Source organism: Tauraco erythrolophus, chromosome 4, assembly GCF_009769465.1.
Source record: "Tauraco erythrolophus isolate bTauEry1 chromosome 4, bTauEry1.pri, whole genome shotgun sequence".
Lineage (NCBI taxonomy): Eukaryota > Metazoa > Chordata > Aves > Musophagiformes > Musophagidae > Tauraco > Tauraco erythrolophus.
The window spans coordinates 70624247-70639341 of NC_141468.1; the positions used below are offsets into that span (position 1 = coordinate 70624247).

The 15095-nt window shown below is 40.0% G+C and overlaps 1 protein-coding gene across 1 annotated transcript; it reads left to right on the forward strand.

Moving 5' to 3' along the window:
- Positions 1–11780, forward strand: CCDC77 (coiled-coil domain containing 77). The gene is made up of 11 exons (XM_009983256.2): positions 1–47; positions 1447–1663; positions 2972–3114; positions 4104–4200; positions 5536–5602; positions 6358–6452; positions 7773–7921; positions 8273–8513; positions 9403–9528; positions 9614–9766; positions 11568–11780. The coding sequence occupies exons 1-11, from the start codon at positions 1–3 to the stop codon at positions 11712–11714; spliced, it is 1482 nt and encodes a 493-aa protein (XP_009981558.2). The 3' UTR covers positions 11715–11780.
- The last annotated feature ends 3315 nt before the right edge of the window (positions 11781–15095 follow it).

The window sequence follows — 15095 nt, forward strand, 5'->3', positions numbered from 1 at the left end:
ATGAGCGCGACGAACTGCTCTCCCGGGACCTCCCCTCGCTCCAGAAGGTAGTGTGGGGGATGCCTCCGGAGTCACCCCGTGCCAAGGCGGCTCCGCGGGCTCTGGCCCCGGAGCTCTTCTCTTTCTGTCGGTAGCCAGGCTTAACGTAAGGCGCCGTTTTGTCCACCCTTGTACCTGTGTGCCTCCTTGTCCTACACGTTTCCGTTTCTACTGTTCTGTCGTTCAGTAATAAAGTATTCACCTTGTGCCTTCTAGCTGCTTTCTTCTGTTGCTGTTATTTATTTTTCCAAGTGTGTTGTTTAAGGTATTTCTGGGCACAGCTAGTGGGAAAGTTCCAACGTGAAAGAATCGTATTGTTCCATATTTAATACTTTCCTACAACGCCAGGACTGAAGGATCTTGGCACGTTTTCATGGATGTAGCACATTGAGGTTGTGATCTAAGCAGCTTTGGTGAGCCGTCTGTAAATGTCACCGCTGCCCCAATGTCACCAGCCTGGTCACTTTATAATCAAAATTCTGACACTGGCTTCAGAATCAGACTCTGGACTGTGTCTTCGTTAAGCAGATGTTTAGTAAAGTGACTTCTTAACTTTAATTCTGTTACTTGTGGTATCATTAAAAAAAAAAGTGTCAAATCAACATAAATAACAAAAAAGAACACTTGCTAAGACGTTTTTGAACTCTACATGCAGCTCTATTTGAAAATTTGGTGCTTGTTTGAGTGAATTACATGTCTGAATGCAGCAAACATTGCTTACAATAAAAATCAGATATGTAATTGTACGTATGTATTCTTGATTTGATTTATGTAATATTGACGTGTTTTACATCTAGTACTTCAACATAAGATTCTAGAACTTGGAAGTGTCCATTTCACTGTCAAGGGTGGACAAGCTATGTGTATAAGAGCATCAAGTACACCAGAAAGGAAAGCTTGTAGATTCCTAGACCTACACCTTAACTTACGATAACCGGTGCATCAGCTAACCTGAATTACGCTCTTTATTCAACAGTCTGTCTTTAGAAAGTGTTTTTCTCTATGCATATCAGATGGTGATTCTGTCACAGATTATGTCTTCCTGGTTATCTTACAGTGACTACTGTATCTAATTGCACAACAATGTACTTTTTGTGCACTTTGTCTCTCCTTTTCTTGCCTCTTCCTCTTCCTTTCACGTTCACCTTCCCTACGTAACCCATGAGACATAACATTGTCCTTTTTCCCTTTTCCATCAGTTGGCGCTATCTCCACAGTGTAGTATATCTGGAAGCTGTTCTACATCAAAGCTTTCGGTTCTTCTAAATGTTGTGATCTCCCGTTAATACCTGGAGCACAGACAAGCTAATCTGTGTTAAAACTGAAAATCTATTTTTAACTATTTTAGAAACTCTTTTTATTTTATTGTCTGAAGCTTACATGTCATTAGAAACTGTTTCTGTCCAGGCTGGCAACCCCTCATGTGTCATCCAGATATACTAGTTCTCAGTCTCTGAGTCAGGAGGACTTCACTCCTCTCCCTTCAATCAATGAGCGCTTGGCCTTTCTCCGTCCCTCCCGGGAGCTGCTGGAATACTACCGCAAGAAGATTGCTGACTTTGATGAGGAACATGAGGATTTGGTAAAAAGGCTGGAGAGATACAAAGAAACGTATGATGAGCAGGTTAGGAAAACAGTTTTTGAATTATGATGAACTACGTATCCTTGCACAAACATAATTTTTTTTTTCAGTTGAAAACTGCACAGATGGTCTTAAGATTTATAAGTTAAGTGGTAGAACTGAGCTAAGAAGAAATAAGTAGATTTCAGAGTTTGATTGTAAAATCTAGCTATCTGTCCTCTGTCAAAGCAAAGGGAAATGTGCCTGTAGGATATCCTTCTATTCTTAAGTTATTATAGTTTGATTGTATCTTCACAGTGGGTTGTTTGTTTCTGGTTTTGTTTGTTTGCTTTTTTTTTAAATTGAAGCCTGAGTTTAGATGTTCAGTTCCCATGTTGTCCAACTTCTTTCTCTTGTTTCTGATAGTGAAGAATGAGTGCTCTTTTGCTCAAATTTAATGAGATTTCAGATACAGACATAATTTCTTTTTACTGCAACGGAATTCATAAGCTTGGCTGTAAGCTGTTAAGCAGTAGTACTGCACAGCAAATAAAAATGAATTTAAAAGAAACTCCAAAACCTAGAAATTTTTGCCTTTTAAGAGGCAAAAAAAAATCTTTCAGAATGTCTGTAACTTCAGTGCTCTGATAGGCCTTACAGCATACATCTGTGTAGCAGCTGTCTTTGTAACTATGAGTGACCCTTTGGGAACAGAATGGTTGCTTCTCAGGTGGTTGGGGTGCCTCCTCAAGTACTGGCCATGCTTGGAGCAGCCTGAAATGTCTCAGGAAATTTGCGGCATACAAGATACTTTCAACATACGGGAAAAAGAGGGGCGAGTTCCAAAATAGTGCCTTCTCTCCTACAGGAATGGTTTTCTGAAGGGTTTGTTACTTTTCCACACCAGATAGAAAAATTGTTGATGAAACTTAGTAACTAACCAAATTTCTCACTACTAAACCATGCAAATGTTTCAGTGGTTATTCTTCAGTGAGTTCTTTTTAGAGTAAGTGCTATTACAGAGGCTTTGCTAGGTTTTTGTTGACGTCAGACTCTCCATACCTGTGCCGCTCTGTCTACCAGTGGAGACATAAAACCACTGGAAACTGGACACCCTAGTTTAGACTTTATTTGACTATTGTCTTGTGACAATGATTCTCAGGGCCTTGAGTTCCCTGTCGAAACATTTTTTTTTTAATATTTTTTCAAATACTGCCCTCATCTGGTCAAATTTTGTCAGAGAATAAAATAATTCACTTGAACTGGCCGTTGTTCTGTACCAGTTACGGGCTCAGGGCACAAGCAGTTTGATGTTTGCAAGTGTTGCCCAATGCTTTGTATCATTTCAAGTACCACGTCCTCTCTACCTAGCACAAGTTGCAATGGGAAGTACGTCAGCGAGAAGAGGAGATTGCGGAGTTACAAAAGGCTTTGAGCGATATGCAAGTCTACCTCTTCCAGGAGAGGGAACATGTCCTTCGTCTTTACTCAGAGAACGACCGTCTGAAAATCAGGTGTGCTGTCTAGGTGGTGAGCTGGGTCACTGGCAGTAGCAATTGCATGCGTTGTCTTCTAGTTCTCATCCAGATCTGGAGTCTTCAGAGAAGCAATTATGCCACACTTCCCAGGGGGGGGCTCCTATGAAATCGTACCAGTCTTAGAGGCGCAATGCAATCTGGGCTGCTAAATATGTTTCCACTTACTCCTCCTATTCCAGTAGTAGAAGGAAGAGCAGAAGTTGAACATAGATTCAGATTTGAATTGTGTGCTACCAGTTTGAATGCAGAGGTTCTGATTTAAGCAGACCTTGCACCTACCTAGCAAAACTTCCTCTCAGAGCCCTAAAAACACTCAAACTCAAATAGGAAACAAAACCCAAAGCAAATAGTTTTCCCTGACTCTGTGGGGTCATGTTGACAGCCAGTCTTTTTTAATGCCATGTAGTTGGTGAACTGGAAGATAACCAGCTGTACCAGAGTAGCTGCCAGTGGCAAAGGAGTTCCAAACCTTCTTTGGAACATTTGTAGGTGCTAATATCAAGTTTTCTGTAGAAGCTTGAAGAACTTAAGTTAAAATGTGTGTTGGTGTGCTTTGGCACTTCTCCAGAGTGTGATGAAAAGTCTGATACAGCCATTAATGTAGTTTGCTTTAAAAACAAGGGATGCTTACAATCTGTTGAATGAAGTATCTGAAAGGATTTTAGGTAGTTCATAGCTCTGGAATGGAAATTCTTTACTACCAGGTACTATTACTGTATCAGGCTATGTAGTATTGTCATATTTGAAAAGAGGAATTCTCCCCAGTGCCAGTGGAATTGGCGGTGTTCTCATATCAGCAACATCAGTGATGTCTTTGGGAGTTTGTTTCTAAAGCAGTATTCTCAAGAACTGCAACAGTTTGGAAAACTTGTAGGTATTAACGTGTAAACTGGAAGAACAGTGTGTCACAATGTCTTGACGTATTTAAAAATAGTGATGTGCTGACCATTTTCTTTGAATTCCAGGGAACTGGAAGATAGAAAAAAAATTCAACATCTCCTGACTTTAGTGGGAACAGACAGAGGAGAAGTTACATACTTTCACAAGGAGCCTCCACATAAGGCAAGTTCTATTTTTCTGTAGAGCTCTGCTTTTGATTATAACATGAAGGTCTGTACCATGGAGACTAACCACAGACCAGATCTGTCCCATAAGTCAGAAGCTGCTAAATGAGCCCAAAGCAGGAGAGATCTGTAGCTCTGTAGCAACATCAGGCTTTATTGTAGCTGCTGACAGATAAGTAGGAGCAAGCACACTGGAAGTAGGTGCTGTTACCCCTTCTACCTTCAAAACATACCTCCAGATCAGCCTCCTACATATCAGATAGGAGTCTGAAACTATCTGGCAGATGGTCATTGAGAAGCTGGAGAGAAGACCACAAAGGGAAAAATTAAAAAAGGAAGTGCAGAAAGTGCCAGGTGTGGCGTTTGAAGATCAGCTATCTCCGAGAGCCATGGTAAGGTGGTAATTAGGGCCTCAGTAAAGAGTAAAGCAGTGTTGAGGTTGCTGCAGCAGTTTCCTGCCCAGGAAGAGACGGCAGAAGAGCCATCTCTTCTAGGCAATATTGTATCACGTATTTCAGAAGTAATGCAAAATTGTTTAGATGGCAGCGTGTAAGAAGGGCAGTGTAGCTGAACCTACTTAAGAAAGTCATGAATGATTCGGACATACAGAGACTGTGATGGAATATAGGATTTATCTTGGAGTAAGGTATAGAAAAAGACTGAAATCTGCTGCATTGTTTGTGGTTTCTCTGCACTGCCCAAGCAGTACAAAAATCTCGCAGAAACTTTAAAATTCTGCTAAAGGGTAGCTCTAAAATTAGTTCTATTATGTAGCGTCACCTCGAGATAAGCATTGGGGTTATAACCTGCTCCCTCATGGCCTCCTGCTTGTGTTAAGTGGGTTTCAGCTCAACAGCTGGGTTGTTTCAGTAGTTGTATCAGTTTGCTTTTATCCCAGGCTTGTTCAGTAGCTTGAGTGAATGTGCTGATAAATCAAGCTTCATGTTTCTCTGTCTCGCTAAGGCAGGAGGAGTATGAAAGAAGGAAATAACGGGATCTTCATCTTCACTTTCCTCTTCTCTGTCCCCAAAATGCTCCTTTTCCTGCTGAGGGTGCTGATTTTCATCCTAATGAAGCCAGCAAAGGCAGGATTACTTTCCAGTTGTTTTGGTGAAAAAAAAAAAAGTAAGCAGAAATGGCCAAACTCAGCCATGATAAAGGAAACTTTTCAGCACGGACATTACGTTTGTGAATGTCTTCCTTGTCTTGTGGTAGAAGTAAGGTAATGCTGTTCTTTTGGATATCTCATTTTACTCTTCAAGATTTGTTCTTGGCCATTGCAACTTTGGAGAAGTCAGATGTTCAGCGCAGATACCTAATCTTGTTTCTGTAGGTTACTGTTCTGCAAAGGCCAGCTAAATCCAGAGAGCCATGTGAACGGAATGATACTTCTAGAACAGGTACCACACCAAGCAGGTCAGCTACTGATACTTTTTCCACTGTGTTTGTGTCTGGTACACCAAAATAATTTCCTTACTGTGACTAGTTTGGTATACCTCCGTTAAGTTCCCTGAACATATCCATGTGTACATACAAATACATGCAGTAGTCTTGGCTTCCCTTCAAAATCTTTTAAAATAACCTGAGCTGGTTCTCATGTCCGTGATCTGCTCAGCTAAGGAAGAGGCTGGTATGACTGAGGAATGGCTCTTCTGGAGCGATGCAGGTGCCAACAAGACAGGCACCCTTAGCCATAGGTGTTTGAAGGTGTGGGTTCTGCCAGTAGTGTAGACAGGAGTGAGGGTCTGCATGTCTACTTACTGATTTTCTCTTCTGAGAGAACTGCCTTTTCCAAACTGACTAAAATTAGCTAACAAGCTCAAAACTCATTCAAGGCTCAATGCTTGTGCAGCTGTGTCGTCTGCTTATTCATTGTTTACTTAAGAAAATTTGTTAAGTTTGCTTTCTGTATATGCCAAGAAAATTAGTAGGTTGTCTAAATATTTTGATGTCTTAGTGTGGGCTAAAGGTATGCGGTCATCATAAGTTCTGAAGCTCTTCTAGGTAATCCTCCTAGAACTCCATGTGACTGTAGCAGTGGCAAGCTTTTTCCTGATCTTGTAGGCCTGCCAGAACACACAATATTTCATGCCTGGAAAGGTACTAAAGGTAGATTGGAAAACCTTTTTCTACTTCTGTTAAATTTCTGCAATAGGCACCAAGAGGAGCACTTTGAAACCAGCAGCAAAAGGAGAAAAACCAGAAAGTCCTGAGAGATATCAGAGAGATAATCAAACGCTTCTACTTCAGGTAAAAACATTTACTAAGTGATGGACATAATTCCTGGCTGTCTAGGACATTATGATAGAAAAATACGCTATCTGCTTACGTAAGATGTAGACATACCAATTTTATCAGTCCCCACATCTTACTGTGGATTTCCTCTTTCTGTCAGTTTGCTTAGCTCTTTCTTTGTGATGAATGTAGGCTTACGTTTAAGAACTTGATTCTAGTCCTGGAAGCTTTACCTGAGGAGATGTTTCAGTAATGTCAACTTGAATGTGTTGCCCTTAAATATAGAATGTGTAATTGATGTTATCTCCCATAATTTGGTCGTGGCTACCAATTTACATTAAACCCATAGAAGATGTGCAGCGCTGGGTACTTTGTGGAAGTCCGACAAAAGCAATGTGTTTGAGACAGAATTAGGCAGCCCCAATAAGATGCACTAGACAATGAAACGTTCCCTTTGCTAGACTTCAGTGAAAGATAGGGTGTAGGTAGCATGACAGAATGAAAGATAACATGCAGAATCATAATTTGGGGAAGACACGAGAAGCTGTATGCAAAGCATGAGTCGAGAAAAGCAAATTAAAGAGCAAACTTGTACAGCAGATAGATGTATTTTATTTTTTTAAATTTTAATTTTTGTTGTTGTTGTTCCAAAGGCAGTGGTGACTGACCTAGTGGCCAGTTAGCTGTCTAACAACATTTATTCTGGAGCAAAAGCATCATACAAAATAGTCACAAAACCAAGCAATCTAAATTCACGCCAAGTTTTTTCGGATAGTTTCTTACACATGGGCCAGATGCACAGTTTTCAATTACTTGTTCCAATTTACGTCTGACTATGTGCCCTAGATCAAGATTCTTTGAATCTCTCTCCTTTACTTATCTTGTTTATGTTTAATGATTCATTCTGGTTGAGTAATTTCGTTTAAGATATGCAGACTTGCTGCTTTCCTAGAATTTGGATATTTTTGTATCACCATTTCATTGGAAGATGGTAGCATAGGGACGGAAGCGTCTCTGCACATTGCACAGGATTTGTCACATCCTGTGTGCGATTTAAATCTTCCCAATATCTACTGTCTATTATTGCTGCTTATAATATGCCTGTCTTGCCTATAGCATGATTTTTTTTCTTAAGATGTTCTAGTAGTTTGAAATACTTAGCATTAAAACAACATTAAAACTTAGCATTAATAAAAATATGAGAAATTAGAACTCTCAAAGGTATTCTTGGGTAGATTCTTTGATCAGAATCCTGGAATTTAAAAGGAACTTGCAAGGACAGGAGCAGAGCTGCTGTGAGGTCTTATTCAGTAATGTCTTTGTATGTCTGTTCAGGTGGAGGCCCTGCAAGCTCAGATAGAAGAACAGACACGATTATCCAAGGAACAGCTTGAGGCACTACTAGAAGACAGGCGGATTCAAATGGAGGAAGCCAAGGTCCAGCATCAGAGGGACCAGGACAAGATCAAAACTATAACAGATAAGTGAGTGTGAGAGAAGGACCATGGTGTAGTTACAAGATGAGAAGAGAGAGAACAATAGAAATATTTTGGCTTTCAATATGTTGCTTGCTACAGCAGGCAGAAAAGCAAATTATGCAGCCATCTGTTTGGTACTGTATGTGGAAGGAAATAAATAGAGTAATCTACATATCAAAAATCCTATTTCGCATTGAAAGGATATCACTGCTTTCATTAGATGAGAAGAGCTAAACTTGTTAGGAAAGCACATATCTTTTTCTTCTATGCTTCTTCCAACTTGTCATGATGACTGAGGAAATTAAGGTAGGAACTAGGAAAGAATTCTATTAACTCCACTGGCATTCCTGTTTACAGACTCCATAAGACCCAAAATCTCTTATATGAGAGTACTCGTGACTTTCTCCAGCTCAAGTTCGATGCCCGAGCCAAGGAGAAAGCATGGATGGCAGAGAAGGACAGTCTGTTGAGGAAACTTGACAAAGATCCGGATCAGCTTATCAGCAGGGAGTCAGGAAAAGAAAAGAAGCAGAGAGATACCAAGAAAATGCTTCGAGCAGATGATGGAGCTTGGAAACTCCACAGCAGAGAAGTAAAGGTATTTTGTTTTTTTGTCTTAGGTAGAGGCTCTTTAGCAGTCTTTGACTAGAAAATTGCAAGCATCTGGGTTTTGCCAAGATAGGCAGCAGCTAGTAGCTGTTTCAAAGCTGTACTGGCTTGCTGTAAGTTATGTTGTTGTTGGCACTAATGTTAAAAAAACTCTCTTGCCTCAGCATTGCTTGCAAATTTCAGATAAAATATGTAGTTAGGATTTATGGTAGCATTTCAGCGTTAGTTTCTTTTATGCCCAGAAGAAATCCCTACTTCTGAAAGCCTCGTGATATACGGACCAACAGTTCTTAACCTGCATGTTGCACATGCCTTTCTTTTAGTGTAAATGCTCCCAGCTAACGGACTGAGAATGCAGTGACTGAATCTTCCTTGCTGTTGTCAGGGGAGAACAAAGTTCTAATTGGTGTCCCTAGCTCTTCTACAGTAATCAGGATTTTTCTTCCGCTTCCGGTGAGAAGCTGGGAAATCTGAAGTGAGTAAATGAGGCAATAATGAATGAGAAAGTAAGCAGGCAATAGGAAATTGTCTTCGTTTACCACCGAATGTAGGTGCTTCTGAAATACAATACTGGGCGAGCAGGTGTGAAAAGGGGAATTACGCATTAGTTGAATGTTATTGTTAAGGGGAAGAGGAGAGAGTTCTTCAACTGATGATGAGCTGTCATGCAGAACTAGTAACCTAATTAAAAGGTCTTGGTAATGGAAGTAGTGTTAGAATATTGTCCTTACCTAGTTAATTCATTAGCTCTAGCTGCAGTTGTTAATTTTTATTTGCCTGTCATATTGTCAATCTATCACCCTTGCTTTTCCGGAGCAGGGGAAATTTTGTAAGCACTGGCTTTTGAGTTGATTCTCTCTGTTCCTCCTGTGTCCTAGTCACTGCAAGACCAGCTAATGCAGGAACAGTGCCTATCGAACATGTATAGAGAGCAGTGTGTCACCCTGGAAGGTGAGCTGGCCAGGATTCGTGAGGAGAGAGATGTTGGCAGAGAACTCTTTAAGGTGATTAGTCTGTAATCATCTGCTAGCTATGTGATGATCTCGCAGCCTCTATTCTGTATACCCAATTGGGTTATCATCTCCATAGGAACGCTCAGAAAAGATGGGGAAGCGCCTGAAGCTGATGACTCAGCGTTATGAGGCCTTGGAAAAACGCCGTAATATGGAAGTGGAAGGCTTCAAGAATGACATTAAACAGCTTCGGCAGAAGTTGAAAGACGTAGAGAAGCAGCTTTTTAAGGTAATAGCTAAGCATTTCTGAGGCAGACTGTTATGGGCTTACCCTGTAGAGGTGTATTCTCAGTATTTAAATGCAGTGTTTCCCTAGAGTTAAGGAAATAATTTGTTTCCTAAGTGCTCCTTTAGATATTAATATTTCATAAAACTTGGTCCCTTATGTATATGATGAAGCAAAAAAGCTTTGCCTTTGTTAATCAGTCAGGCATGAAGCTTGCCGGGAACTGTCCTAATTATACATTAGCTGTGTCTTTTTGTTGAAACTCTGACCGTTCTTATCTGATACCTGTAGCTCACTTAGCTGTCTCAAAATTGCAAGGCAGTGAAGTAGTTTGTTTCAGAGGTATACTGTGCAAAGAAAATGATAATTGGTTTTCTTTCTGGGGGCCATAGTGTTTTGTTTAGTTCTAGTAAGAGGTAGATCATTGACTTAAGTATTGTGAATATTCTATTTATTCCTATGTTAATATCTCATTTGTAACTCTGCGAAAATCAGTGTAGAAACAATGGTTGGAGATTGAAGCTGCGTACTCTGTGGTAAGATGTAGCTTCTAGATGTGTAGATAAACATCAAAACAGCTTAGAAGAGAAGCCACAGCCTTGATGTTGGTTGGAGTTTAGGATGAGATATTTATCTAAGATATGCTTGAGAGGATGACCTGGGCATAGCTTTTGTCCAGCTGACTCTCAGGAGTCTGGCAGTGCCACTGATTCACTTGCTTTCTGTGCGTTTGGTGCACAGCTCAGTTTATTTAGGCTAACGCATTTGTCTTCACTAAAGGCTTCAGGTTTTTCTAAAAATGTTTTGTTTGGCTGTGGGGTTTTAAACTTTATTTAAGGACTAAACAGCATACGTGAATGTGGGGAAAATTGCGTATGACGCCTTTACTACAGACCTGTATGTTTTTTAACTGTGGTCGTCCTCTTAATTGTACTCTTCATTACTTTACACTTCTAACCACAAGAGGGCAGAGGAACAAAATACTTGCTGCAAGTCTCCAGAGCGATCTTTGAATCCTTCTTATCATTTAAGGTCAAAATTACTACAGACGACTAAATTTCCTGATTTGCATATTAAAATCTTTGACCAAGAACTACATGATGACAATGAGACACCCTAAAGGGTCGAGAGAAAAGAGGGAGAGCAGCTGTCAAGGGTGTGCTGCTCTGCCTTTGAAAGTGACTGGGCTGGCATGCTATCCAGTTCCAGGGTGACAGGAAGTGGCAGCCCCGGCTAGCTTGCCATCAGGAATTCTGATTATCCAGCAGCCTTTGTTCAGTTCAGTATGGGCCATATGGCATGGCCTGAGACTAGGCATTGTATTTGAACTGCTCTTGAATCGTATGCAGTTCAGAAGGCAACAAGTTGGCCACAGCAGTTTGACCACCTCTTGTTCTCGTAGCAAAAGATGACAAAATGTCATCAAATCAAGAGGTACTTAGAACTAGATAAGTTAGTTGGTAAACATTTTAACTTGCCTCTTTTTGTGAGTCTCCAAATACTACAGGAAGTAGAAAGCAGTCAACAGGTTACAGATAAACTTGATTATATTCTGTCCAGATTTCTTCCTCACCACAAGTATAACACTGTAATGTATGAAAGCTTTGTTCTTTATTTTTGTTTCTGGAACACTTTTCTATTGGTGATATGCATTAACCCTAGTGACATTAGCTTGAGCATCCTCTTTGCTAGCTACAAAGGGTCTCCTTTAGAGTTCTCTCCCTCGTATCCTCATCATAATACTCTCTAAATTGTACTCTGTATAGCTTTGTTTTTCTTAATCTGTTTTTCTTTTCCTTTTCAGGTGACTCTGAATATTGGACCAGATCAGGATCTTGCAATTCTGCATGAGGTCCGCCAAGGAAACAGACTGACCCGCAAAATTCAAGGAGAATTAAAAACCTTGAAAGCAAAAATCTACGGCCTAGAGAATGAACTACGAATCTGCTGAAGCTGGGGTATTAGCTGGAATCTTAGTTTTAGGAACAAGCCATTGCAAGGCTGGAATAGTCATATGTGAGGGCAGCTCCTGCCTGTCCGTTTGCTGGCATCCAGTGACAGAAGGCTTGAAGATATCTGCAGTTAATGTCATAACATTGTACATGAGCTATTCCTAATGTGCCAGATTATATTGCTGTTTCAGCTGAGAGACGGAACCTGATAAGACTGACACAGAAAGTACATGATGACCGATATATCAGGAATATGCTTATGACTTCATCTTACCTTCATATCTGCAGTTGGGGGCAGTGTATACTGGTCTTCAGTTTTATTTGGAGCATATTATAAACCACATAAAAAATTAATAATCATGGAAAGATCTAATTCAAGATCTGAATTGCTTGACTGACCTTTTGCTATGTGAGAAGCAGCTTTTAAAATGGTTTAGATGATTACTTTTTTGGTGCTTAGGCACTTCAGGATGTAACTGGAAATTTTATTTGAAGAAGAACACGTATAGAAAGTATATACTAAAATGTATTACATCTGACTCTCCCCTTGACAGTATAACTGTTTTAAAATGGCTTCCCTTTCCTTAGTTCTGACCTAATTGGGACAAACCTGACTAATTTATTATGGTGGGAAAAGATAACCTGTTATAGAACTCATCTGCAAGAACCAGCAACATCTACTCTTGTATTTCCCTCTTCCTCAATTATTCAAAACTACCCTATTGAGTGCTTTCGTCTTGTCTCCTTCCTCCCAGTTTACATTAACACACAGAGGAAGCCCGTAATAAAAGGCATCTAGCATCTTCCTTAACAACCATATTATCTACCTTGGTAGCTTTAAACAATGTCATGGTTATGTACCAACAAATCATGGTCAACTTTTGCTACAGCAGGTGTTACTACTGAACTGTAACTGAACTTGGGATGGAAGAGCAGGTGCTTAGTTGCTACATGATAAATATCACCAGCTGTATGATGATTGTCTCCATACCAGACATCAGGACATCACAATTCTAGAAAAACAGATGAAATCATGAAAAGGGTTACAACATGGCTTCAGCCCAGTTTATAATTACAGGGTATTCGTGCTTTTACTGTAGCATCAGCAAATATTGTCCACCTTGTAGGCTCAGAGCAGATCAGTGTTGGAAAAGGGATTTCAGTGCCTCTGTTTCCTGATGTACCTTTCCTACCTTGTTAAATATGGCAGAAGCAGAATATCTTTCTGAACTATACACTGATAGGCTTTCAGCACTTCCTTCCATACTGAAAAGAACTTAGTGTGTGAAAGCAGGCAGTTTCTTTTGGACATGGTAGTGGCCGTGGAGATTCTCATTCAGTGTTTGGGAGAGGTAGATATGCAAAAGATGGTTTTGTGCTGTCCAGATTTGGAGAAAGAATTGTTTTTACAGCACCAGCTAAAACGATGATGCGGGAGGGAAATTCCCTTAAAAAGTCATGGCCCACTTCAATTGTGTATCCTTTTTGTGACAAGCTTGCTGTCCCTTATGATCCTGTACTGCAGCTTTTATTTTGTATGCATTCTTGAGGTCAAATTCATCACAAACAGGTGTTAGTGTGGGTGGCTGACAGTCTGTGCCTAGGTGCTCAACTACAGCTTTCCAGAGGCTGTCTTAAAGTATGTTGCACTGATTAATTTAGCTGAAAAATGCTGAGCTGGTTTGGAAACTGATTCCTCAACAACTTGGGTGTCAGTGCTATGTGGACAGTCGAGGAAGGTTATTAAATAATGCTATCCATCAGTTAGTCTCGCTCTTTCTTAGTTGACTAGTACTTTCTCAGATAAGTCTAGCTAATTAAAGGGAGTTTGTGTGTGAAATAACATGCTACTGGTTTGAAGATAAAATACCAAAATTATCACAGGACCTGGAGGACTGTTTCTGCAGACTTCATAGCTACGTAATGAAGTGTTAGCCACTTACTGAGCAGGATCCATCTACTTAAATTCAGCTGATGGGAAGCTAGTAAAAAGGTCTCTTGAACCTATAGAAATAAATGGGTTTCTGTTTATTTTCAACTCTTCCAGGCTAAAGAATTGCCTATGAAATTACGTTTTCCTCACTTGAAAGCCATGAAGCATGTCTGGGTAAAGACTAGGCTTTGACATTCAAGTTTGTCAGATTAGGAGGAAGTATTGGGGGAAGAAGGATGTAAATGTTTCGTTTCCTGTCTTCCTTACCAGTATTCCTTATTACTTGAAAGACTGAACAGAACAAGATGGCAACATTCCTAATATATCTACTGGTGTGTCAAAATCAAAAGTGTAGTTTGAACTTTATTCTTAATTTGTGACTAGGCTATGAACCCTTCCTATGCATTGGGGGGGTGGTGGTGGAAATTACAGTAGTGCTGAGCTGTAAATCCATTTTATTTGGAAGGTTGAATTTTGTCCAAGGACAGGAAGCGCAGAGTATTGTACATGCTTTTTCTGTGTGACATTGTTGTGGGTACCAGGACAGACATCATGTGATCATGTGAAATGTTGCTTTATGTTGTCAAAACAGCTGTGGACCTTCGAGACAAGAATTGCTTTAAAAAGCCAAGTGTGTTCTACCACTGACAACTACCCTTTAAGATGTCAGTGAAGAACTATTGGCGTTTCCAAAAGGGTTTCCTGGAAGAGGTTCCAAGACCTTTATTAGTCAATTTTCTTCACAATTTTTGGATAGAAAACAAAAAATTGCATTTACTCCAAAGACTGATTAACTTTTTTGCTATTTTAAGTTTGTAATGTGTGACTTGTATCATTTCAATACGAATAAATGCCAGGTTATGTATGCAGGAGCATGGAATTTAAAAGATCTCTAGAACGTCTGATTCTTGGAATACAGAGACTATCCAACAGAGAATTGAAGGTTAGAAGTGGACAAATGTTCTTCTTGTGACCCAAGATACTGAAATATTTCTTGCATAAATAGGAGAAAAGCGAGCAGCAGGGGGAGAATTTATTGTTGTGTAGCATTATTTAGGTAGGCAAGGAGTGCATACATTTCAGAAAGATTGTTGAAATATTGGGTAAGGCACAGAACCACCGATGATTCAGCAGTAGAGAAAAAGTTGTGCAAGAGCTCATACTGTGTAACATTAAGAAGACTGATTAATATACCTGTATCTTGAAGATGAGCAACTCTCATCCCAAGGCCTCTATCCCAGCAGAAAAAGGCTGAACAAGAATCAGTAGCCTGAATCTAAGTTAAAAACGTGTGGTTTCTTTCATTGACAGGAAGATTGCTTTTTTGCCTCATTACAACAAACCGTTTGTGGGGGTAACAGATTCTCCATCTCTATCTTTAAATCAAAAAATGACTGTGCCTCTGGAGAAGGTAACTTGTGTTAACAAGTTACTGGGTTTGAAACAT